This window comes from Rhinolophus sinicus, linkage group LG04, assembly GCF_036562045.2.
Source record: "Rhinolophus sinicus isolate RSC01 linkage group LG04, ASM3656204v1, whole genome shotgun sequence".
In the NCBI taxonomy this organism is placed as follows: domain Eukaryota; kingdom Metazoa; phylum Chordata; class Mammalia; order Chiroptera; family Rhinolophidae; genus Rhinolophus; species Rhinolophus sinicus.
The window spans coordinates 184,675,053-184,701,475 of NC_133754.1; the positions used below are offsets into that span (position 1 = coordinate 184,675,053).

The 26,423-nt window shown below is 42.7% G+C and overlaps 1 protein-coding gene across 4 annotated transcripts in view; it reads left to right on the top strand.

The window, feature by feature from the left end:
• NUP214 (nucleoporin 214) overlaps positions 1-26,423 on the top strand; it is a 91,279-nt gene that overhangs the window by 22,561 nt on the left and 42,295 nt on the right. For 2 of the 4 annotated variants that reach the window (XM_074331194.1, XM_074331192.1), the window contains exons 14-24: positions 192-289; positions 2,157-2,243; positions 2,450-2,599; positions 3,598-3,756; positions 6,133-6,236; positions 8,077-8,259; positions 8,934-9,019; positions 9,110-9,193; positions 17,486-17,749; positions 18,548-18,709; positions 21,644-21,740. In XM_074331194.1, coding sequence (XP_074187295.1) covers positions 192-289; positions 2,157-2,243; positions 2,450-2,599; positions 3,598-3,756; positions 6,133-6,236; positions 8,077-8,259; positions 8,934-9,019; positions 9,110-9,193; positions 17,486-17,749; positions 18,548-18,709; positions 21,644-21,740 — 1,474 coding nt within the window. The remainder of the gene's footprint in view (positions 1-191; positions 290-2,156; positions 2,244-2,449; positions 2,600-3,597; positions 3,757-6,132; positions 6,237-8,076; positions 8,260-8,933; positions 9,020-9,109; positions 9,194-17,485; positions 17,750-18,547; positions 18,710-21,643; positions 21,741-26,423) is intronic. The other 2 variants (XM_074331195.1, XM_074331193.1) reach the window with 1 other exon arrangement.

Consider the following 26,423-nt stretch of genomic DNA (forward strand, 5'->3'; position numbering starts at 1 on the left):
AATGGATGTTTTCTAGTTATTTTGGAACAGAGGCTAACACAACTGCGGCCATCACTCTTGCTAACAAAGATCATAAAAGGGGTCCAGGGACAAGGAGAAACTTATTTTTCATTTGAGGAAAGGACATTTGTGATGGGAGAAGTGAAGTGATGGAGTCAGTGTTGTCTGTTTTAACTGACTTTTGGTTCCAGCAGGGCGATCAGCTCCGGGCGGTCCGAGTCCAGTGCCCTTGGGGGGGCAGAAATCGCCCAGGATAACCCCTCCAGTGGCAAAGGCAGGCTCTCCCCAGGTACGTTGGACCTCAGTGCACAATGCTGTGCTTATTAATTTGCTGCCCCAAACAGGCATGTTTGTAAAATGGGTTTGTGTGGTTTAGAATTTATACTTTTGTAAAGTACTTAGGACTTTGTGATAGGAAATATACGCGTGTGACCTTTGAATATTTGTAATATGTGCTCCTAAAAGCCATTTATCTCAACTCCAGAGTCTGATTGTTTTTCTGCTAGTCCCTGAGCTTATCCAGGCTATGCTGTCATTTTGTTGTGTTCTCTTTATGTGTGAAAATACTGTAGCCTCGAATTGTTTTCTCTTAATCCCAAAGTAATCAGGAAATCTATCCCACGTCCTCTTTCCTTACCATCTCAGTTTACTTATTTAACTTCTTATTGACATATAATACACATAAGGAAAAAAGTACATGTACACCTCAGTGAATTGTCACCAGCTGAGCACACCTTGGTAACCAACACTCAGACCAAAAAATAGAACATCACTGGGACCCCAGAGTTACCCTGCGTATGTGCCCTTCTAGTCACCACCCTTGCCAAAGGGGGACTCGCTGTCGTGATTTCTGACAGCGTAGTTTAGTTTAATCTGTCTGCCCCTTCTCTAAATGGCATCGCTTGTGTATCCTGGTATCTGGCTGTTTTGCTTACCTAGTATTTGTGAGGTTTATATGAATAAACCTCTTAGTGGTGACCATACTACAAGTATTCATTCCACTCTTTTTTTTTTTCCCCCAATACCATATTTTAATAAATTTATTGGGGTGACAATTGTTAGTAAAATTACATAGATTTCAGGTGTACAATTCTATATTACATCATCTGTAAATCCCATTATGTGTTCATCACTCAGAGTCAGTTCTCCTTCCGTCACCATATATTTGATCCCCCTTACCCTCATCTCCCACTCCTCACCCCCCACCCCCCTTACCCTCTGGTAACCACTAAACTATTGTCTGTGTCCATGAGTTTCTGTTTCTCATTTGTTTGTCTTGTTCTTTTGTTGTTTTTGGTTTATATACCATTCCACTCTTGATGGGCATTCGAGTAGTTTCCAGGTGTAAGTAAACGTGAGCGGTGCTGCTGTGTCCCCCCTGCTAACGTCATAGTCCAGGCCATTATCTCTTACCTAGTCCCTCCTGACGAGTCTCCCTCCCTCTTACTGTCATCTGTGCTCTATTTAGCGGCAAGAGGGAGCTTTTGAAATCATAAATCAAAGAGTAGTTTAAACTCTCCTAAAACTCCGCTGGTAGCTTTCCAACACACTCAGAATAAAATCCAGACTCCTTGGTGTAGCCTTACGCGGCCTGCCCCGGCCTGCCCCCAGCTCCCTCCCTGACCACTCTTTGTCCACATTTACTTCATCGCTTTTCTTCGAAGGTGTCGAGGTCTTGCCTGCTTCATATTCTTTGCAGTTGCTCTTCTCATTGCCTGGAAGGGATTCCCTTAGATCTTTCTGTAGCTTTCTCCCTTACTTTATTTAAATCTCAGTTCAGAGGCCGTGCTCAGTGAGGGGTGTCTGGGCCATCTCATCTAAAGTCGTGCCCTTTTTATCCTTTTTATGTGTTCCTGTTTACTTTTTCTGTATCACCAGCTGAAATGCTCTGATTTGTTTACTTTTTATTATCTGTCTCGTCCCAGTAGAAGTTAAATTCCAGGAAAGTAGGGACCTCATGCATCTTGTTCACCTGTCTCCACTGTCTAAAAATGCCTTTATACCAAGTAGATACCCAGTAAATACGGCTTCAAAAGAATGAATGACAGAACAGTGACTGTATTATGAGAGTGACACTGCTTTGATAGGCATTGAACCCACTGCTTCGAGACGCCAACACTTGACATAAGTTTTAAACTTTTTGCCTTCCATTTCAGGCAAAATCACTTCAGCCTCCTGTTCCAGAAAAGCAAGGACATCAGTGGAAAGACTCAGACCCTGTGATGGTGGGAATTGCGGAGGAGGTAAATTGGTTCCTGCAGGCTTTTTCCAGAAGTAGCTCTGACAGTGAGACTTGAATGGCTCTGAGTGCAGAGCCCTCTGTCGCCATCTTATTCTGGCATCGAACCGTGGCGTGTCCCCAGGGTCTGTGCCGTTGTGAGCCCAGTAGCAGTGACATTACTGCCATACCATTCAGACTGAGCGGTCTCCTCGTTTGTGGCTTCTACAGATCGCGCACTTTCAGAAGGAGCTGGAAGAGCTGAAAGGCCGAACTTCGAAAGCCTGTTTCCAAGTGGGCACGACTGAGGAGATGAAGATGCTGCGAACAGAATCCGATGACTTGCACACATTTCTTCTGGAAATTAAAGAGACCACAGAGGTGTGTGTTTATTGATAGTCTTCCGAAGTCCAGTTGCACTTTGAAAAATGTTTCTCCTAATGCTCGCTGGGTGTATATACTTGCTCTCTTCAGGCAGCACCAGTGTTGTTTGAATGTGCATGAGTGGTTCATGTAGGAACGCCTAAGTTCAAATCCTACCTTCAGCACGAAATAAATTATGTGACTTGGGCAGGTCAGTCTGGCTACTCTGTGGTTTAGTTTTCTCATGGGAAATGGAATAATAATAGTTTCTACCCCATTGACACACAATGAAAGTTGATCATTATAGTTGTTAGTTTAGGTATATTTGAAAATGTACTTTTGTAGTAAATTGTTAGGGTATAGTAAAGTGTTAGGTTTTTTGAAAAGAGAAACACTTAAGAGCATATATATGGTATAAAAATGTCAAATAGCTGTTAATAGTATCACTTATTGTGTTACTGTTACTCCTACTTACTGTGTACCAGTCACTGTGCTAAAACTTTGCCTGTGGCATCTCATTGAATCCTCACAACCGTCCTGTGTGGGAAGTACTGTTACTCTTTTTGTTTTGCAAGTCAGGAAACCGAGGCTTAGAGAGGTGAAATAACGAGCCCAAAGCCACCCAGTCACTGCGTGCTGGCGCCAGGACCCCAGTTCGGACTGTCTGAGTCCAGAGCTTTGGTCTGAAATATCATGCTTGGAAGAGGAAAGTTCTCCAGGGAGTTAGTGATTGTCTTCAGGTAGTAGGATTATAGGGACTATTAACACTTGCCCTGTTGTCCGAGTTTCTGATCACTAGAATGTATGTGTTTTCAATGAGGAAGAAAAATAATTTTTAAGAAGGAACGTTGGTATCTTTCTAAGCAGTGAGATGCTTCTTTGCGAGATTACTCACTGTACTCACATGTTCCTCGTGTTAACTGTTTGAGAAGCACCACCTTCCGTAGTGCAGACAGAAAGGTTTATTTCTTAGAAATACCACATGTTGTATCAATACATCCTCATACCTTTTCTAGTCTCTTCATGGAGATATAAGTGCCCTGAAAACAACTTTGCTTGAGGGCTTTGCTGGTGTTGAAGAAGCTAGAGAACAAAATGAGCGAAATCGTGACTCTGGATATCTGCATTTGCTCTATAAGAGACCGCTGGATCCCAAGAGCGAAGCCCAGCTCCAGGTAGGAGAGTCCAGCAGAGCGTGCTGTCCGGCAAACCCTCCAGTCGCCCTCCCTCCTGACGATGACTGTCTGAGCTTTGGGTGACCGCCTTTGTGAAGTTAATTTCCTGTGAATAATTTACGCACTTCGCATAGACTTCCTTCACTGCGACAAAGAAAAGGGCAGTTTTTCCCTTAATGTTTTTGGATTAAACAAAAATAGAATTCTTAATTAGACCTTAAGCTTGGTGGAAAGTATGCTGTTGAAAAAGATATATTTAGAAATCAAATCATGAATAATAATTATTAAACTAGCGACTATCACTGAGCACCGGGTACTCTGCTCAGTGTTTTTTACACGTTATTTCTAGTCTTCAGCCAACTGTTCTGCACGATAAGTTATTGATCCCATTGTACAGATCAGGAAATTGAGGCTCATAGGCTAAAGCGCTTACCTGAGGAAATGTTGCTGGTGGGTGTGGAACCAGCATTGAAACCCCCACCTGCCTGGGTTCTTTGCTCTAAGCCATAATTTAGCAAAGTTACTTTTCTCATTAATTGTTCATTATTCTCTGTCTTCGTTAAATCTGCTTTTTGTTTTCATCTTTTGATTTTTTTCGGAGCTGTTGTATCACAAGCTTTAGGGAGGGGATGGTCATCTCCCACTTCCTTGCATTTGCCTAGAATCCCAGCAGGAAAGGGGCACAGGTGGCAGCACTGGCCTTCCTCACCCAGAACATGAGGTTCTATGAGTATGATGACCCTGGTCTCCTGCCCAGAAAGTCCACCATTTCCATCCCACGCCTGATAAGCCTGCCTGCAGTAGAAAATCGAAAGAACTAGTTCCTCCGAAAGCTCAGGAGCCCCTGCTGTGGCCTGCAGCCCTTGTGTTCCTAGCCGCTTCCTCCCACTGGATGTTAACTCCCTTAGCAAGAGGGTGCCAGCTGCTAGCTCACCACTCATCAAATTACAGGCCTCCATGCTGCAGCTAGTTACACTCTCTTCCTGCAGGCCTTTTCACCTCTTGCTCTGTGTCCAAACTATTATAAAAGAAAAGCATACAGCTTTTGGGAGACACTTTCCCCCATTCAAAGAGAATCGTTTTCTTTTTCAGTGCTAAGTAGATAATAGCGTTTACTGAGTGCATGCCACGTACAAAGGAAAGATACTAGGACTACGCAAGTCTCACCACTAATAGATGCTGGACCTTAGAGCTCAGGCAGTCTGACTCAGAGCCTGTGCCCTTACCCTCTGCGCTACAGCGCGTAGTCCCTACATGCTGGGTAAGTGGCAGAGGGAAAGATGGACAGAAAAGTACAATGTAGAATAGGTTGCTGTGGGAAGCAGCTAGGCCACAGAAAGGAAGTATTTGTGATGGGCCGTAAAAGAAACGTTTTTTTCTGACAGAGTTGGGAGAGCATTCAGAGGAAACAGCGTCAGCTAATGTTTAGAGGTATGATTGCATTTTGAGTGTTCCAAGAAAGGGCCTTGCTGTAGTTAGATGTTAGGTGAAGTTTATTTTTGATGCTAAGGTTATTGCCACTTTCTGGAATCAGCCTGGCGCTCTTTAAATGACATTTTCTTTTTCAGTTGGGGCATATACCCTTATCCAAAAATAATTTTGAAAATGTATTGAAACACAATAAGATCTTTGTACAGATGCAAAGAGCTTTTCCCAGTATATAGCACATAATCTGCATTTGTATACATATTCGATGGAATGCTTCATCTTTATTTTTAATTTTTGAGAGCCAAGTGGTATAGCCTTGAAGGTTAATACTTGACCAAAATTTAAAGAAAATTATTGCAGGCCTAAAATAAGTTAATAGATGAGAATTTTAATCATGGTAAATTCAATTTCTAGTGCTGATAACGATTCTTTATTTTTGAGAAGAAATGAGTTTTTCTCAATTGGTGAAATGACTTATGTGTTCTATCTTATGAATAGATGCATTCAAAATTATTTTCAGTCCTATTTTGTAGGATAATTTTGTCTGTAGTACAGTTAATTTTATGGTTGGGAGAGCAAAAACTAAATGGATGTCCTGGCGGGATACTGAAGTACAGTGGAAAATTCCTAGGCCATGTTGAGATACTTCAGAGGAGCTGAAAAATGAGAACTAAGCAAGAGCGTTTGTTCCCTAGAGGCCCCAGGCCGGCACACCCATTCTGTTTCTATTTTCTTCACACCACCTCTCCGTCACACTCAAAAAGGTGGTTTCTGGTTTGCATTTTAATTACAATGTACTAATGATGATCTCAAAGCCTGTTATGTTGTCTGTGCATTATGGTTCTCAATAGAAAAATAATTCAAAATCATTTTCACTGTCTGCATACATCTTTTTCCAAGGTATTGGGAAATGAGCTATGTGCCTTTTCTTTTCTTTTTTTTTTGTAGGAAATTCGGCGCCTTCATCAGTATGTGAAATTTGCTGTCCAAGACGTGAATGATGTTTTAGACTTGGAATGGGATCGGCACCTGGAACAAAAGAGAAAACAGAAGTGAGCGAGGTCTCCCCCACTGCAGGGGGAGTGCAGCACATACTGCTGCTGCCTTATTAAAAGATGATTTAGGGGCATTTATTAAAAAAACGCTACAGATGTTGATTCTCGTTGACCCAGTCATTCTACTTCTAGAAATTTGTTCTGTAGAGATAATACCATGCTCACAACAGTTTACATAAAAGAATTTATGTTGCAGCACAACTTACGATAGTGAGAAATTGGATCGACCCTGATTATCCAGAAGTTAGAGGAGAGGAGTGGCTAAAAAAAGTCTGGTCACTTTTTGTTAATGTAGATGACTGTAGCTATTGACCAGCATTTCTCAAAAAAATCATGTTAAATCTATTTCCTGTGTTACATGGAATGTACAAGGTACATAATGATCATGATTAGATACAATCTATAAAGTATGGAAACAGTAAGACAGAATCACACTGGGTGATCTCCATGTGGAGGTTTAAACATAGAAAAGAGGCTGGAACTCCATCTGTCAACATAGTCAGATAGAGTTGTGAGATGGGTTTAGAGGAATTTTTTCCTTTGCATTTTGTATATTCCAAATTTTTTTTTTGAGAAAACATTCCTAATTAGTATGGCTAATTAAAAGGATGAGAGGAATGATGACAAAGGTACAGGAAAACCTTTTACCGTGGTCTTCTATCCCTGGATATTTGGTTTTATGCCGTATATTTTCCAGAAGGAATAGAATGCAGTACATTGTAAGAGTAGTAAAGTGCCCACAAGAAATGTGAAAAACGGATCAGCCCTCAAAAAGCTCAATTTCTGAAACCCCTATATTTGCTTAATGTGATGAGCCATGTAAGGAGACGAACCAAGAGGTGATCTGTTTGTTTGTTTACTGTGCTGTGGGATCTCAGAACCTCTGAGTGCAGCAGCGTGGAGTGGTCAGGGCCGGGGCTACAGTGTTCCTCAACTTCAGTGAGCGGAATTAATCCCCTATATTGTACTGTACTGTGTGGAGAAAGGCTTTGTGCTCGACCCGAGGAATCTCACTTGGGGCGTAGGCAGGGGAAGGTAGAGGTGAGCATGACCCCTCAGACCCTGGCTGGGGAGGTTCTGCAGCTTGGGGCCTACAGCACCTGTCCCCTTAGACAGCTGGACCCCATCACACATTTCACAGCTCACGCCCCTCGTTCTGAATTATGTGAGACAATGGCTTGACCTGACAGCCTGTACTTTCTGCTCTGCTTGGCAAGTGGCTTTTTTTAAGTCCCCTTTCTGCTGAGTTCAGGTTTTTAAACAATTCTCTAGCACGTCTGTGCTTTAGGTCCTTCTCTAAGTATGACCTTGTATCCTATGGAAATGCATTTCTAAACATTTCTCTTGAACTACCTTGTCACGAGTAAGAAAGGGAACCGTCCCTTTCTTGTTTTAGTTCTTTTGGGTGGGTTCCTCCTGCCGTGAAATCTGTGCTGTTCCATTGTTTCCTGACGGCACTGTGAAGAGATGCCCATGGACTTTCAGCGAAGCCCTGGGCTTTTGCTTTTTCGTCCGTATAGTTTACGTACAGACAGCACACATATCCTTAGTGTATAACTGCGTGAATTTTTCCTCTGTTAGGAGTCCATCGGCCCTGACCTACCCCGGAGACGGGTGGGGGTGTGGGGGGGAGGTCGGGGGGTTCTCCCTGATTATACCTAAGGCCTGGCCCGCAGGATCCTAAATTGCTCTTTCCTCATTACGTTTTGTTCTCAGTAGGCTTTTGTTCCCTTTTTATGTTCTAGTAATTTCTTGTAGTCCTTTGTTTTTTCCTTCTGTGGAAGGTCCCTTAACTCAAACCACTCACATTTAATTCTTTTCTCATTGCTGTCAACAGGCGCCTGCTTGTGCCAGAGCGAGAGACGCTGTTTAACACCCTAGCCAACAACCGGGAAATCATCAACCAGCAGAGGAAGAGGTTGAATCACCTGGTGGACAGCCTCCAGCAGCTCCGTCTCTATAACCATACTTCCCGATGGAGCCTTCCCTCGGCCGTTCCGTCCCAGAGCAGCAATTACAGGTGTGCAGGAGAGCCAGCCTATCAAAGCCACTCGAACTCCATGAATATGGCTGAATGAAGGAATGAGTGAGGGAATGAATGTTTGACAGCAAGGTGGAGTCGTCTTAACGTGGTTCAGATGTCCTGGTTAGGTTCTTCACCTTCTCTGGTCCATCGTTCCTTCCCCTGAAGACTGGGGATAACAGTACCTGCCCCATGGGATTGTTGGAGAGCTCACTGAAGTCTAGGTATGCCCAGTGGGACGAGCAGGTGCTCAGGTGATGGCAGATACAGTAACAGGATTGTTGTTTTGTTGAAAATTAACCGATAGGATTAGGTTGACTGACTTGTCTCAAAGTCACTTTGCTTGAGTGTGGAAACTTTCGGACCCTCGCTGTTAGACAGTTGACCCCTGAAGTTCCCAAGGTGGTTTTATGTTTCTGCCTTTTGGCTGAATGTGTAGCTTTTAATTGCCCTTTCTGTTGAAGTCCTATCAGTGTTGTGTTTGCCGCGGGGGTGGTATATAATGTTGAGATCACGGTCTCTTTTGGGTTGATTGTACCAATTGGTCAGATTTCCTGTTTCTGTACTGAGAATGCTCTCATCTCTTGCACTTATATTTAGGATAGTGTATCCCCCGCCCCTAAGATTTCTCCGGTCGTAGTTGGTTTGTATGTAACACTATCCTAATTCAGCCTTGACAGTGACCTCGAAAGCCTGCGCGATGCTTTGTTGAAAACCACCATAGACTGTCACACTAAACCTTTGCCCAGAGTACCAGGTAAATGCATTCTTCCCAGTCCTCTAACTCTGTTTTCTTTCATTTGCTGACCGAGTCTTAAGCGTTTATGAGTTCATGAATTTCTTGCAGCTAAACTGTCCCCTGTGAAACAGGCCCAGCTGAGAAACTTCTTGGCCAAGAGGAAGACCCCACCAGTGAGATCCACTGCGCCAGGTAAAGGGAACAGGTCCTGCATTTTTAGCACAAACCATATAGTATGTGGTGTGGGAGTAGAATGGGGGGGGTGTGGCTCTGTTTTCCTTTAGGTTCCTAATAGGGGCATAGAGAGAATGTCCCTGGAACCTGTCGTTCATGTGAACGTTGGAGCAGGAAGCTGCTTGTACACACTCGACCAAGCAGCTCAGGTAGTTGTTTCGGCTTTTGAATGTTTTCTGCAGACCTCAGGTTATGTGGCAGTTGTTCCCAAGGGCCTGGGGAGGCTGAGCTGGCTCCAGGCACTGGAACCTCTGCTTCAAAGCTTTATTTTTACCGATTTGTGTGGGGTTTTGAGTGAGATTGTATTTGAAAAAAGGCTTCTTAAGAAGGAAGAGAAGACCCCACCGATGAGAGAATGATGGCTGAAAACACTTGCTGAAAGAAGCCATAGAACTGACGGGGGGAAAAATTGTGTTTGCTATTATCTAGATAACTGCCTCAACTTTCTTTTTTAAAATATATGTTATATACAACTTCAGGTATAACTGGGCTTTGTTTTAGTGCCCATATCTCCTTTTTTCTTTAAAATCCTGTTTTGAGTTGAATTTTTTTTTCTTTTATCCCAACAACAGATCCTTTTTGGTAATTAAAATTGCAGAAGGAAATTTAACTTAATCTTACTGTATCATGGTTTGATTAATTTTTCTGTAATCATATAAAACTAAATTAGGTAAGTAATAGTTGCAGACAAGTGAATTTTATAGTAATCTTTTTCTTTATCTAAAGAATTCTCTTGGTAGATAATTGGAAAAATATGGAAAAGTATAAAGAAGAATAAAAATTACTCTTATCCCTCAACTGAGATACGTCATCAATTATGTCATTTCGGCTTGCTCTTTAACTTTTTTCTTTGCATATGTAAATTTGATTTTTTTGAAAATGAGGCTGGGACAATTATATTTATAATTTTGTGTCCTGATTTTCTCCCCCTTCTCCCACCTCCCCCACCACCACCACCTTGGTTCAAGCCGTTGTTTCTCAGTCTAGTTGTGTAGGACCCAGCTCCCTGGCCCACGCTGGTATTACGAGCCTTGCTCTCCCCCAGCTGAGGCAGTCGGTTGCCAGTCGTTGGTTGGCCGCTGCTCTCGCCACTGCTGGCCGCTCACGCTGGCCACCAGCCGCTCATGGCAGCACATGGTAGCCCATGGCAGCACACAGTAGCCCACGGCTGCTCTCACCAACCTCCGGCTGCTCACAGGAGCCCAGCTCCAGGGAGAGCCGTTGTTCACAATCTTAGCTGTAGAGGGTGCAGCTCACTGGCCCATGTGGGCATTGAACTGGCGACCTCGGCATTAGCAGCACGGCGCTCCAACCACCTGAGTCAACTTCCAAGCCCTTACTACAAAACAGAAAAGAACAAGTGTTGACAGGGATGTGAACAAGTTGGAACTCTTGTGCACTATTAGTAGGAATCTAAATTGGTGCCGCACTGGGGAAAACAGTTTGGTGGTTCCTCAAAAAATTAAAAATAGAATTAGCATATAATCCAGCATACACTGTGGGTATGTACCCCAAAGAACTGAAAGTAGGGGCTCAGACATTTTGTACACATGTTCACGGCAGGGTTATTCACAATAGCTGAAAGATAAAAGCAAGCCAAATATCCATCGACAAATGAATAGATAAGTAAAATGGGGGAAATCCTGAAAAGGGAAGGAAATCCTGATACACGCGGCAGTATGCGTAAACCTGGAGGACAGAATGCTAAGGAAGCAAGCCAGTCACAGAAGGACGAGCACTGTGTGAGTCCACTTACCTGAGGTCCTCAGAGTAGTCAGATTCATAGAGACAGAAAGTAGAATGGTGGGTGCCAGGAGCTGAGGGGGAAGGCAAATGGGGAGTTAGTGTCAAATGGTACAGAGGTTCAATTTTGCAAGATGGAAAGAATTCTGGAGGTGGATAGTGGCGACGGCTGCATAGCCTTTTTGATGTACTTAATGCCAGTGAAGAGCACACGTAGTTGTTAAGACGAAGTAGATTTTACATTATGTGTATTTTACTGCAATCAAAAAACGGGGGGAAATTTTTAAAAATTTTGTGAGCCTCCCTATGCCTTCTGTTTTTAAATATTCTTTGAACATATGCCCTATAATGACTATACATTATTCTCTTGTATAAAGGCCATAATTTGCTTATCCAAACCCTGTTAATTTTATTGCCAAGATTTTACCCAGAAACCCTTGTTCCCAAATCTTTAACCACATCTCTGAGTATATCTTTATCATAGATTCCTTAGGAATGAGATGTATGTAATTTAATCATTCATTCATCAAATATTACTGCCTACTTTGTTCCAGACGGTGATAAATTAGAGAAAGATGGTCTCTGAGCACATAAAACTTTTGATGAAGGAAATACAGACATTGACAGATAACTGCACATTATACTCATGTAACATTAGAATATATTCTGTAAAGAATAATAACAGCATATAAAGATTTATAACTTTTAAAATTGTGAAGTAGAACACATACACAGAAAAGTGCACAAAACAAAAAGACCTGTCTGTGTCACCTCTCCCGGGGTTAAGAAACAGAACTTAGCCATTGCCACCCTGCTCAGCCTTCCTCTTGTGCAACCCCAGTCTGCCTGCCCCCCAAAGACACCACTGTCTGACATCTGTGCTAGAGTGCTTTTGCTTTTGTTTGTTTTTCCTGTTGACATTTACAACTTTCATTATTTTGAAAAATTTCAAACCCCTGGCTGTAAGAATAATAGTGATTGCCCACTTACCCTTCACCCTTATTTCCCAGTAATGTTTGCCAGACGGCTTTGTTTTCCTCCTCACTCCCACACGTGCACACATTGCTGTCATTCGTTGTGCTGAACCGTTTGAAGGTAAGGTGCAGACAGGACCCTTGACTCCTAAACATTTTGGCGTGTGTCTTTTAAGAGCAAGGATGTTCTCTTACACAACCATAATACAGTGCTCACATTTAGTAAATTTAACGTTGATTGAATACTGTTACCTAATATGCAATCTATACTCACAATTTACCAACTGCCCCCCTTATGTCCTGCACAGCCACTCTTTTTAAAAAAATCTAGGATTCAATCCAGGATCGTGCATTGCATTAAAGTTGTCATTCTGTTTAGTCTCCTTTATCTTTGCTTTTCTTGACAGTTTTGCTATTAAAGTATGCCTCCCCAAACATGGTAATTTTGATTTGCGTGTGCCCGGGGTCTTTGCATGTGGTGTAAGCCCATTCGTTCATCCTGTGTGTCGATTTCCCTTGTTTCACATCAGGTCTGTAAGAGTCATTCGTGTCACTGGTGTAGCTGTTAGTTTCTGCCTTGTTGTCATGTGGTGTTGTGTTATATGAATGTACGGCATTTGTTGATCCATTCCCTCATGGTGGCCATGTTTTTAGCTGCAATAGAATGGAATGTTCTGAGCTTTCTTGTACATGTCTCTTGGGCCATATTGACCCTTTTATCGGGTTATATGTCTTGAGTGGAATTGTTGGCTCGTATTCTGTCCATATACTCAGCTTTAGTAGATACTGCCTTACAGTTTTCCTGAGTGGTTGTACTGATTTACACTTTAACCATCAAGATGTGAATATTCCAGCTGCCCCACACCCTTGCCCAATTTGCTGCTGTCCGTTTTTTTCCTTGTAACCAAACCAGACCTTTTGTGACGTGCCTGATTAAATCTTTTGCTCATTATCTATTTGATACTGATTTGTAGACGTTTTTATAAGTTCTTGATTACCAGCTCTTTGGTTAGATGGGTTGCACATAGTCACTTTGTTGCTGCCTTTTTATCCTCTTAATGATAACTTTTAGTGAACAGAAGTTCTTAATGTTAAACCAGATTTGTCGGCCTTTTCTTTTACACTTCGTACTTGCTGTACTATCTAAGAAATCCTTCTCTATGTCTAGGTAAGAAAGTGTATGCACTTTTATTACTGTCTACAAATGTTAATGTTTTGCCTTTCAGATTGAGATCTATCTAGCTGCAATTTATTTTTTAACAACTTTATTGAGGTATAATTTACATACCATCAAATTCCCCTTTTGTAAGTGTACAGTTTGATGTTTTTTGGTAAATGTACGGAGTTTTATAACCATCACCACATTCCAGTTTTAGAATATGTTCATCACTTAAAGAGTTTTCTCATGCTTGTTTGTAGTCAGTTTCTATTCTGCCTTCAGCATCCATTGATCTGTCTTCTTTCTCTGTGGATCTGCCTTTTGAAGAAATTGTGTGTGAATTGAATCATGTAGTCTTTTGGTTTGGCTTCTTTCACGTAGTGTAATGTTCTTGAGGCTCACCCACGATGCGTACGTAACATGTATCAGTGGCTCGTTCCTTTTTGTTGCTGAATAGTATTCCATTGTATGGTGTACCATACTTTGTTTATCCTACCAAAATTGATTGTTGCATATGATATAAATGGCTCACGTGTCATTTTGCTGTATTTAGATATCTGATTGTCTAACACTGTTTATTGAAAAGACGCCTTTCCTTTGTTGTAAATCAGTTATCCATATACCGTGTTTCCTCGAATGTAAGACCGAGCTGGACCATCAGGTCTAATGCGTCTTTTGGAGCAAAAATTAATATAAGACCCGATCTTATAGAATAGTGGTACCTCAGTTTTTGAACATTTTCGTTGACAAACATTTCGGTTTATGAACACCATAAATTTTATGGATCCGTGGTATTATTAGATAGTGAAATTCATGATAAATTTGCAGTTTTAGGGGTTGATTTTAAAGGTCTGGAATGGACCTTTATTATATTACACTAAAATAAGACTGGGTCTTATATTAATTTTTGCTCCAAAAGGCGCCTTAGGGCTGATGGTCTGGCTAGGTCTTATTTTCGGGGAAACACGGTACTCAACTCTGCCTTTTGAATGGGAAAACAGCCACAGACAGTATATAAAAAGGTAGACACCTCTAGGTTTCAGTAAAACTTTATTTGTGAAAACAGGCAGCTGCCCTATGGTTGTAGTTTGTGCCGACTCATGATCTAGAATATTCTGGCTCTTCTTGGTGCTTTCTATTTTCATATTCATATTAGAATTGTCTTGTTAAATTCTACTAACTTCAGCCTTCAGAGAATAGTTGCAATTTTGATTGGGATTGTATTGAATCTCTAGATCAACTTGAGAGAATTGACGTTTGTACAATATTGATCTTTCAGTTCCTAAACATGGTATATGTTTATTTGGGTCTTTACTTTCTTTTAATGTTTTCTGCATGGAGGACAAACATACCTTTTGTTAGATTTATTCCTAAGAGTTCGATTTTTCTGATGCTCTTACACTGGTGGGGGTTTTCCCCTTAAATTGCATGTGTTATGTTAGGTGTGGTGTATGGAGATACATTAGATACTTTGTATGTTGACTATCCCCATCCTGGTTAAACTCATTTATTCAAATAATATGTCTAGTTATTTCTTCGACTTTCTACGGAAAGAGTTATATCCTCCAGAGATACTAACACTTTTGTTTCTGCCTTTTCAGTCTTAGCATTTTATTTTTCTTACCTTATTTCACTGGTAGGACCTCCAAAGCAGAGGCCAGTGAGTGGGCATCCTTGCCTTGATCTGCAAGGGAACACTTCCCGTAGTTCCCCATAAGGTGTGGGGTCTACTGGATCTACGGAGATGATCACAACCTCTGTCTTTTTTTTTTTCCTGTTACTGTGGCTTTCTGCCTTTCCTAACCTGAGCTACTGTATTTCCCCGAAAATAAGACCTAGCTGGACAATCATGTCTAATGCGTCTTTTGGAGCAAAAATTAATATAAGACCTGGTCTTATATTATAGTAAAATAAGACCAGGTCCTACATAATTAAAATATAATATAATATATTATTTAATATAATAGAATATTGGGTCTTAATATTACTGTTTTCTCCAAAAGATGCATTTTTGCTGACTGTCCGGCTGGGCCTTATTTCCAGGGAAACGGTAGTATTTAAACAGAATAAGATCCTTTAGGTTTCAGTGGCCCCTGTTTCTAAAGTCAGGAAGGTAGCTGCATCCTTGATCACAGTGGGGGTGGTATTTATCAGCTGTGGGGGCAGCACCGTTGGGAGAGGAACCGGTCCAGGCCCCTGGCCTCTGCAAGTGAGCATGTCCACTGCATCTTCCAATTGGTGCATCTCCCTCCCCCCAAAGCCAGTGAATGGCATCAGAAAGGTAAGGAAGGAAACAGAGAACCCCCAGGTTATATCAGACCTTGAAAGTTACATAGTTATGTCAGTTTCTTTCTCTGTTCAGTTCTTAATGGTGATGACTCTGAGTCATCTTTTGTTGCACTCAGGAAATAGGATTTTAGAGAAACTGTTGAGGTCATTGCAGCCCTAAGAGGCTGTGAGGTTTCTACTAGCTTTCTATGGATTCTATAACAAGGGATCACAAGCTTAGTGGCTTCAAATGCCACTTACTTAGGATCACACAATCGAATGGGTCAGAAGCCCAGGCGCACGGCTGCTCCCCTGGGCCCAGTGCTCAGGGCCCCCAGGCTGAAGTCGCGGTGTTGGCTGGCTGAGCTCTCACGAAGGCCCCGGGGAAGCTCCCACTTCTACTAGTAAGCACAGCAGAGGTGTCGGCAGAGTACAGTTCCTCGCCGCTGTGGGACTGAGGGCCTTCTTTCCTGGGGTGCGCTCCAGCCCCCCGTATGCGTGCCGACAACAGCACACTGAGTTCTTGGGCTTCAGTCTCTGCAGTCCCCTTCTGCCACATCTCTGACTTCCTCTTCGGCTTCATTTCTCTGCCTTTAAGGGCTCGTGAGATTTTACACTGGGCCCCCCGGATAACCCAAGCTAACCTCTGTTTGAAGGTCAGTGGATTAGTAACCTTAGTTATGTCTGCAGAATCCCTTTACCATCTAATAGAACCATCTAACAGCGTAATCCTAGGTGTGGCCCCAGGGAGCACAGGCCATGGCAGCAGAATTCTGTCAGGCATGGGGTTCAGAGTATTAAGAACATACTCTTTCAAGCCAGGTTTGAATTCTGGCTCTACCACTCACCAAGTTCATGACCCTGGGCAAGTTACTTAACCTTTCTAAGCATTGAGCATAAAGTCAGAGAATAGCAATTTCTAATGTGTAGGTAATTGTGAAGATTAAGTGAGAGAATGTGGATAGATGCGTTGTGCAGCGCCTGGCACCAAGTCAGGTCTTAGGAGCGTCAACTGCAATTTTACTGCTGGTGCTGGTGGTTAGGGACAGAATTTTGAGGGCGCCTGCTGCATATGTACTTGCATCAAAGTACCCTGGCTCAGTGCTGTCCAGTAGGACTTTCTGTGACGATAGAACTGTTCTGTGTCTGTGCTGTTCAGTAGAGTAGCCATGTGTGGCGTCGGGCCCTTGACGTGTCTGATACAACTGAGGATTAGAAGTTTTCATTTATTGACTTTTAATTATTTTTAACTTAAATAGCTGCAGATGGCTAATGGTTACCAAGTTGAACCGCACAGGCTAGCATGTAGCATTGGTTTTCAGTTGCATTTGCTCGTGTCACAATTGTGACAAACAAAATCTTACAGAGTGATACGTCTATAGGACAAACAAGTCATAAATAGTAGCAGTGCTGTTTCAAATAAGTTGAGGAGGAGAAAGGCCTAGGATTTTTGTGTTTTGGTTTTTTTCCCAATACACAGGCAGTCATGTGCATTCCAAAATTCGTGGTAGAAAGTAAAATGGCATAAAACATTACTTCATTGTTTATAGAAGGAAAAAACGGGAGGTCACATTAGTTTCAGTGATTTTTTTTTTTTTTTAACCTAATGATGCAAAGGAATCATTAGATTTCTCTGGAAATGTTTGAGATAGGACTGGGGACCTTCTTTTTTCCCAGTTTGCATTAGGCCTGTTCTTAGAAATTTATTGTTGGGAAGTGACAGCAACAGTCTGACTGTTGATTGCACTGTGGGAGATTGTCTGTTCTGATATGTTATTATTCTGCCTGTGAGAACTGGTGAGGGCTCAGTCTCCTGCTTTTGTACCAGCGTTCGTTCTGTCTCTCACTTCACTTGTTTTTGTCTGACCGTCAGAACGTCCTTGCCCTGCACAGCTCGGTATTTCAAAGCCCCATTTGAGCAGAGGACCCCCACCCCCGCCCCAACCACCTTGTTCACATTTGACAACAGCTGCATCCACTTAAAATAAGTAATAATTAAATTGTCATTACAAACTGGATATTTATTTCTCTGTCAACAGTGAAAATTGCATAGGTTTTGGACTTGCTTCGAGTTGTCTGACTTGTGTTTTGTTGTGGGCTTTGTAGCCAGCCTGTCTCGGTCAGCCTTCCTGTCTCAGAGATATTATGAAGACTTGGATGAAGTCAGCTCGACGTCATCCATCTCCCAGTCCTTGGAGAGTGAAGATGCACGGGCGCCTTGTAAAGACGACGACGCGATGGTCCAGGTCGCTCGGCACGCCCCTGTGGTCCGCACTCCTTCCATCCAACCCGGTCTCCTGCCCCAGGCGGCGGCTCCTTTTGCTAAATCCCACCTGATGCCTGGTCCCCCGGGTGTGATGGGAACTTCAGGTAAGGAAACAGTGAGACGGGAAACTCTTTTTTCCCCTATGAGGTTTCTAACACATGGAGGAACAGCAATTAGGTTTTATGTTATCACAGCATTAAGGTGTTGGTTCCAGCCCATTGCTGCTAATATTCCAGAAGTTAGAAGACAGATTCAAAGGAGACGTGTTCCCCTTGAAAGCCGTGAGGAAGAAGAGACTCTAAAGATTCACACTGTGACAACTTTACTGTTGAGTCCAGCTCGTGTCATTTTAAACAATAAACAGGTCTTTTCAGGAGTAAAAGGAGGTCATTTGCCTCAGTACAAAGCATCGTCCACACGTGTGCCTTTCACATCCTAGCTCATTTCAGCTTGTTACCTTTAGCTATATTCTGCCTCAGAACTCACTAGCCGCAGTGCTCACTGAAATGACCTGTGTTGTACTGTACACCCTCACTTCAGAGTGCCAGGACTCTGCATTGAAGTGACTTCTGACAGAGACCAAACAACGCTCATGAGGTACTGGGATGGAGAGACTGTGAGAGGAGAGCAGGGAAGTGATCGATGTTGGCATAAAAGTCATCTCTTGATCAGTATTCAGGGGAAATGACCATGTAAAGTATTTCAGGCAAATTGCACGTGGCGTCTTTGAAAGTTGTAGGTGCCAGCCTATCAGTTTACAGGTGCTCTTCTATGTTAATGCTTAAGGATTTATAATCTTAGCGTTTTCCCCGCAACCTAACATGCAGAATTGACCATTGTAACTTCCATGTTTTCTTCTTATCTGACCTACTCTCTCACTGAATTTTTCTTTTTCCCCTCAGTGTCTACGTCTGCTAGCAAAATCATTCCTCAAGGGGCTGATAGTACAATGTTCGCAACAAAAACCGTGAAGCATGGTGCACCTGGTCCCTCCCACCCCATCTCAGCTCCCCAGGCGGCCGCTGCTGCAGCCCTGAGACGACAGATGGCCAGTCAGGTGCCAGGTAAGAACTGTAGCCCCACACCTGTGCAGAGGCTGATTAGGAGCTGTCTGCGTCAGAGGCCAGGATCGCAGGTGCCAGGAAACACCTGGCTCTTTACTGCCCTTCAGAAGAGAAGACTGATGTGACAGCCCTGTCTGCTTTTGGGGCAGAGTTCTGAGAAAGCAGAGGCCAGGTCTGCAACTTTTGTCTTTTTCGGGGAGGTGTTAGATCTGCCACATTCTGATAAGTAGGAAATCTGGGGTCTTTCTAATGAAGTTGTGAATCCCTCCTTTTGAATGATGTCTGCTTTAAGTCCCAAATTAATCTTTGCAATTAGATCACCTAATAACACTCAGGGTGTCTCCTCAGCCACCCTGTAGTAGGGTGACCACTTTGTTTTTGAGTAACGTCAGGTTCAGAGAGGTGAAGGTGACCCAACCAGTAAGGAGCAGAACCCGGACTCCAACCCTGTGCCTTTCTGTTGCCGTACAGCTGCGTAGGCCTGCAAAATGCGGTCTCTGATGAGCACGTGCATGGGTGGCAATGGTTTGTGACTGTTCAAAAGTTTCTACAGTAGGGTTTCTAGGTATTTGGCCTCAAGAACTTCCGTTATCATGAGTTACCAATTTGTACAAGCCAGTGGTTCTCAACAGGAGGCTATTTTTGCCCGCCCGCCCACGCTCCCAACAATTGGCAGTGTTGGTGGTATTTAGTGGGTAGAGGCCAGGAATGCTATAAAAAAATTTGTTTTTATTTTTCTTTCTTTTGCATATCATGGGTCACTTATTAAAAGCATTACAGTTAGCAATGATTTACATTTTATCTTCCATGATAGCAATTTTCAAAGAAAAAAATGACGTAACAAAGAAAAGCAATACATTTACAAAGTCTATAAACTGCAAGGCTACTTTAGAGCTGAGGTAATGCTGATTAAGTTTTGTGGCTGAAGTAACAAAAGTCGTTTAATTTACAAAAGGTACCTGATTCTCTAGCTTCTCACTTCTGTTCATCTCTATTTTGTTTGCATTACAAGACCACAAGACAATAACACTGTAGTTCTGTCTGGCAAGAACCCTCCCAGTAGGTTAATTATCAAAGGGTTAATTACCCTTCATACTCAGCAGCTGCCTCATTATCGCTGCACCTTGGGACAGAGGCCTTCACACTAACGTGCAGATGGCCCCTGTATAGTTGTGTGTATGCGCACGTGTGGGAACCCCATACCATCAGAAAAGGGAACATGAGCAAGTATGACATGTATGGGAAATGTCACCTTGACCTTCACAGCAAAAAATTAAAATTAAAAAGTTAAATGTGTAACTTTATACTTTCGTTACGTAGCACCTCCTTCCGTTAGTGCTACTCAGTTATAAATCGCTCTCAATTATAATACCAGTGACACAAAAAGAAGAAGCAGCATCATGTAAGTTTCCTTAAAAAGACATGATCACCTCTCAAATTTCATCTCTCCTAGGGAGAATAATAAATAATGTACTGCACAATACGTAATGACCAAGATACTTTTTGACACACCTGTATAACATGACTTGGCCGTTTTCTTTTTTCTGCAGAAAAAAATCTTATGCACAGGTAACCCCCACAACAAAGGATTATCCAGCCCCATAGTGTCAGAAGTGCCAAGATCAACAAACTCTGCTATAAATCAAATATTTTCTTTAGCTGAATAAAATTATTTTTTAGTTTTATCACTACTTAGAACACATGCCCACTTAGACAGCTTTTTTAAGACTAAAAAGACATGGTTTGATTTAGACAAACAAGAATTATCACTATACAGTGATAAAAGATTTCTAAGAAAAGTTCAGATGCTAAAACCCTTATCAAGCATCTAAAATAGATACGGTGGAGCATAAACAAGGTAACTTTTCAAGGTACCTTTGAACCTTCTGAAAGAGTAGACTCCTTTGCAAATATCACTTGGACCAAGCAGAATCTTAGCATTGTGCCCAACAAGCCCAAATCAAGCTGATGGGTTTGATTATTTACAAAGGTGAAATCTGCCGGGATTTAGGATTAGTCATTCTCAGCAGGTGGTGTGTGACCTCTGTTACCATTTTGGAAGCAGAAATTTCTAAGGTGTGGGCACTTCTGGATGTAAAAGATGAAATTCGTGCAGCCGTAGGCAAGATGTTCAGGGTGCTTCTCTGAAGGAGGGTGTGAAACGGCTGCCACAGACCCGCTGTTCTCCCTAGGCTGTGGCTTCCAGTTCTGCCCAACGTGTAGTGAGAAGAGACCCAAGAGCTTTGTGCAGGCCTTCTTCTGGTTAATTATAAAATACCAGGAAGTCTTGGAGCGCAGTTTTAAATCATAAGACACACAGAAGAGATGTGAAATGGAGAAGGAAGTAGGTGTCAGATCAGTTCCTGCTGCCATCCGTAGTTCAGGCCCCTCGGCCTCTTCCCCCGTCTGGCCAAGCTCCGTTTTCCACATTTTACTCAGTGTGCCTGTCTCATTAAGCCACGAGCTCCTTCAGAGAAGATACAGAGTCTTAGACATTTTTGTGTGTTCCCAGCACCTCACAGCGTCTGGCAGTAATAAGCCCATGTGAAAGGATGGTTCCGTGGATGAGTGGAGAGACGGCAGGAATCCTTAGTCTGAGCACTGCCGATCCTCCAGCTCTTCTGCCCTTTGCCAGGATGCGCCAGCTCTGTGGCAGCTCTCAGCTCTGCTCTGCGACGTCTGGCCAGGGAAGCCTTTTCACCAAAACTGTACATTTGATTAAAGTGCACGAAACCTCGCCTCATAATCTTTTCTGAATGGAGGAGGCCGGGTGGTGTTCCACTGCGCACAGGGCTGCAGAACTGCCGAGAGTAGGTTCCCTCCTGTGAGATTGCGTTCTGCCTGAGTTTGTGTCCTAGTCATTCGTTTATACGTGGCTAGACTTTTCAGTCCTTCCCTGAAATTAATATGCCTCTTTGTTCTCTATTCAAACAGCTGTAAGTACTTTGACAGAATCAACTTTGAAGACTGTCCCTCAAGTGGTAAATGTGCAGGAATTGAATAACCCTTCACCCGCCTCTGCAGCCATCGGGTAGGTTACTCCTTTGCCTGTGTTTAAGCCAATGAATTAGTCAGTAATGGCGGTGGACCGCCTGCAGGGGGCAGCACTGCCTCTGCTACCGCGGGACTCTTCCCAGCAGAGCCTCAGGTTGTAGGAGGGCTGGACAGCTAATCTGAACACCCAGCTGGGTTTCCAGGAGATTGTCCCCTTCATTGCCTCGTAAACCTGTAAAGTCTGTGTTGTTGATGCGTACTCAGTAAGATGTTTGCCATGTGTAAGTCTACATGTGGTACATGGAAGGGTTAAGTCCGGTGTGGGGCTGGAGTTTTGTTTTTCTTTTTAATATTTTTGGGGTTCCAGAGTTGATGCTTCAGTTCTAATGCAGACAGTTGATTTTGAAAACTCATGGTGGTCCTGAGATTGACAGTTTCCTCTCTCCAGGCATTTCTGTTCTTTCAAGTTTCTTTTGCCTTTTGTATGGGGGAAAAAAAACCCAAAAACCCAGTCTTTCAAAAGGCAGCAGCTGTTTGGAGACTTGCAGCTTCTCTTCTGTGCCACGTTTGAGGGCTGGGTCATTGCTGCCGGACCTTCCTTTCTTTAGTCTGAATCTCTGCTTAGCATTCAGGGCACTGGCCCCTCCCCGGGGTCTGGGCAGCGCGGCTCATAGAATGCGCCTGCCCTCGCTCTGTAATCTCTTTAGTCCAGCCAGCCTCCCCTGTGGCACAGGGGAGGGCCAAGGGACACGTCCCCAGGCTGAAGGTAGGGATCGTGAGGACCATTGTCATTCAGGGAGCCTGTGATTAGTCCAGCAGCCAGAAGAGCAGCCGCGGACCCTGTGTTTTTCCACATCTCCCCCGCTCTCCTTCCACCCCACCTCCACCACTCCCCCATACGCCCTGTCCCGTTTGGGTTTTATCAAGTGGCCCTGCTCTGCTAGTCCACTGGCCTCTTTTTTCCACGTTGGTCCATTGATCAGCACTGCCTGTTCCAGGAATTTCTTAGTTATCTCAGGGCCTCACTAACAGCCATAAACAAGCCTACCCACGTTCATATCTTGCAGTGACCTTGAAACTTTGGTATGCTGTTTAGACCAAGATGGCATTTGTGGTTGTTGCGAACTTCTCAAGGGAAAGAATTATGCATTAGAGTTTGGAAATTGTAGCCAGATTCCGAGTGTAGGGAAGGCAAAGGAAAGCCACTGAAAGGCGAAACGTTACCTAAGGGGAAAATCCAGCTTAATGGGGAGAGAAATGTGGTCTGGTTTTTCTGAGATACTTTAGCCACTAACCACGTCTGAGAAGCATCTCTTGGTGTTCACTCTACCTTTTCTCAAGCTTTGTTTCCCACGAACGGTTCACCTTGAGCTGATCTTCGACGGGCTTTGGTAGAGGAGCAATTCAGAGCTCGCCCTTTTCTCTGACTTAAGAAAAATAGACACAAAAGTTAAAAGGAATCTGAAGGAAACGTTCTCTTCCTTTCCTCACAGAATTGGACTCTGGTACAGTTACTTAACTCGGATGCCCGGCATGGTACCTGGAATGTTGATAAATGGAAATTGGTTTTTACTACCTACCCCAATAAGAAAGCTTCAGAGGGAAATACATTCATTATAAAATCACTTTCAGATTCTGTTAAGCAGTAGTGTTCTATGTGTATTTGAAGTTACTTAATTTTGTATTTAACTTTTTCTGAGTAGCATCTTACAGAAGATTTATTATAAGATGAGCTTAATATTCCTGCCATTGGTATATTTTGTGTTCATTGGCTCCATCCATTATATTCATGGACTAAGCATCCTGTTTCAAGGAAGAAGGTTTATTTGAAGCAAATCCATGGCTATTTAGACACCTATCCAGTGCTCGGTCACTTGGTTCATCAGAGTCTTATGAGCTCGATACTGCCCTAGGTTTTAAGGACACAATAGTAAATAATACACACTAAGTACTGCTTTTATGACACATACATTTTATCAGGAAGACACCAGCCAAACTACCAATTCCACAAGCAGTTACTTAGTTGCGATGTAGTAAGTTCGAGGAAGGTTCTGCGAAAGCAGATGATGAGGCGATCTGATTGAGCCTGGGGTTGGTGAGGAGACGGTGTTTTAGCTGAAAGTTGAACAAGGGCGAGAAGTTGCCAGGCAGAGTGCAGAGAAGAGTGTTGTGGGTGGAGGGTGCAGAGCGTGTAGAAGCCCCAAGCTGGGCAAGGGCAGAGCTTGTTTGAGGCGAAGTTGGAAGAAGGCCCTTGAGGCCAGAGACCTCGCAGGAAGTGGAGCGTGGAGAGTGGGGCAGAAAGGGAGGATTTTTGGTTCCTTTGTTTTTACCACAACACACCAAACAGATCATCCCTGTATGGAATTCTGGCGTTCATTTACTCATTTTCTTCAACACATACTTAATGAGCGCTTTCTGTATGCCACACACTGTTCTAGGTGCTGGGTGTAAAGCAGTTTACAGAACAGACCGGAAAACAAAAACCCTGCCCTAGTCACAGAGAGACAAATGATAAGTGAAATAAATTAGCAAAATATATAGTGTTTTAGATGGTATAGGGATGGAGGAGAAAATTAAAGTAGGGAAGGGGTTTAGGGACTGTTGTCGGGACCGGGGTTGCAGATTTAAATTAGTTGACCAAGGAAGGTGCTTCTTATACGTGGTTAATGACTAAAATATCTCAGAACAACCAGACCATATTTATTTCACCATTAAACTGAATTTTCCTGTCTTATGTAATATTCTGCCTTTCAGTAGCTCTTGACATTTGACGTTTGAATAAAGCCGAAAAGGCCAGAGAGCAGGTCTCAGGAATATCTTAAGGACAGAGCTCCAAGCACAGGGCCAGTAGTGGGTGCGTGTCTGGCAGGTTCAGGAAAGCCAGGTGGCCACTGGTGGCTGGAGCAGATGACGAGCCCTGGACATGAGGTCATGCTGTGAGGGCGGGCTGGGGGCTCACGTCAGGTATCAGCTAGTAAGCCTGGGTCAGGACCTGACAGACCATTGATGTTTGCTGAGCATTTGAAGGTTCTGATTTGGTTTGTGTTTTGTTTTGTTTTTTTTTAACTTCAGCAAATTTTTTTCAAATTGAGGCATAATTTACATACAGTAAAATTGATCTTTTTTAGTGTAAAATTCTTGATGAGATTTGTTTGATAAATGCAGATAATCATATACAGCCTGTGGTTTTAGCAGGAAACTTCTGGTTCTTATGTTGAGAATAGATCAAAAGGGCTGGAGTGGGGACTAGTAGAAACAGGGAGAACAGTTAGGAAGCTTTTTCTTTTTTTTTTTTTATTGTGGTAAAATATACATGTGACAAAATTTACCATTTTAACCATTTTTAAATGTACAATTCGGTGACATTAAGGACTTTTACAGTGTTGTGTAACCCTTGCCACTGTTTATTTCCAGAATTCTTCATTATCCCAAACAGCAGCTGTATCCGTTAAAAAATAACTGCCCCCTTCGCCTTCGCTCCAGCCCCTAGTCTGCTTTCTGTCTCTAATAACGTTCCTGCTCGAGGGACCTCACATAAGTGGAATCGTGCAGCATTTGTCCTTTGGTGTCTGGCTTAATTCATTGGAATTTTCAAGATTCATCCATGTGGGGGCACATGTTAGAATTCCATTCCTCTTGTGGCTGAACAATGTCCCACTGTATGTGTATACTCCGCTTTGCTTATCCCGTCATCTGTCGATGGACACTTGGGTGTCCCCCCCTCTTGGCTATTGTGAATAATGCTGCAGTGACCATTGGTGATAAGTATCTGTTTGAGTCCCTGCTTTTAATTATTTTGGGTAGTTTTAGGAGTGGAGTTGCTATTAGATTAAGTGGTAATTCTGTTTAGCTTTTTGAGCCAAAAATAGTTCAAACTGTTTTCCAAAGAGGCTGCGCCATTTTACTTTCCCAGCAGCAGTGCCTGTTGGTTCCAGTTTCTCCACATCCTCACCAGCATTTGTTATTGTCCATCTTTTTCATTCCAGCCATCCTAGTGGGTGTGAAATGGTCTCTCGTTGTGCTTTTGATTTTGAGTTTCCCTAATGGCTAGTGATGCTGGACATCTATTCATGTGCTTGTTGGCCATCTGTATCTTCTTTGGAGAAATGTCTACTTAGATCCTTTGCCCATTTTTTAATTAGGTTATTTATCTTAATTGTTGAGGTGTAAGATTCTTTATCTAGTCTAGATTCAAGTCCCTTATCAAAGATATATGATTTGCAAATATGTGCTCCAATTCTTTGGGTGGTCTCTTACTTTCTTGATAGTGTCCTTTGAAACACAAACGTTTTTGAATTTGATGAAATTCAGTTTATTTTTGTCTTTTATTGCCTGTGTTTTAGGTGTCATATTTAAGAAACCATTGCCTAATCATAAAGGCTCCTAAAAGATTTATACCTATGTTTCCTTCTAAGTTTTATAGTGTTAGTTCTTACATTTAGGTCGTTGATCCATTTTGGGTTAATTTTTGTAAATAGCGTGACGCTATAGTCCCAACTTCATTCTTGCACTTGTGGCTATCCAGTTGTCCCAACACCATTTGTTGAAAACACATTTTCCCCCATTAAGTTGTCTTTGGTACCTTTGTCACACTACTTAGTTTTTGAATTTTAAACCCATCTTTGGTAATGATATGTTGCACTTTTTATATATGGTTGGATTCAATTTGTTAAAATTTTGTTAAGGATTTTCCCATCTGTCTTAATGAGGGATATTGGTC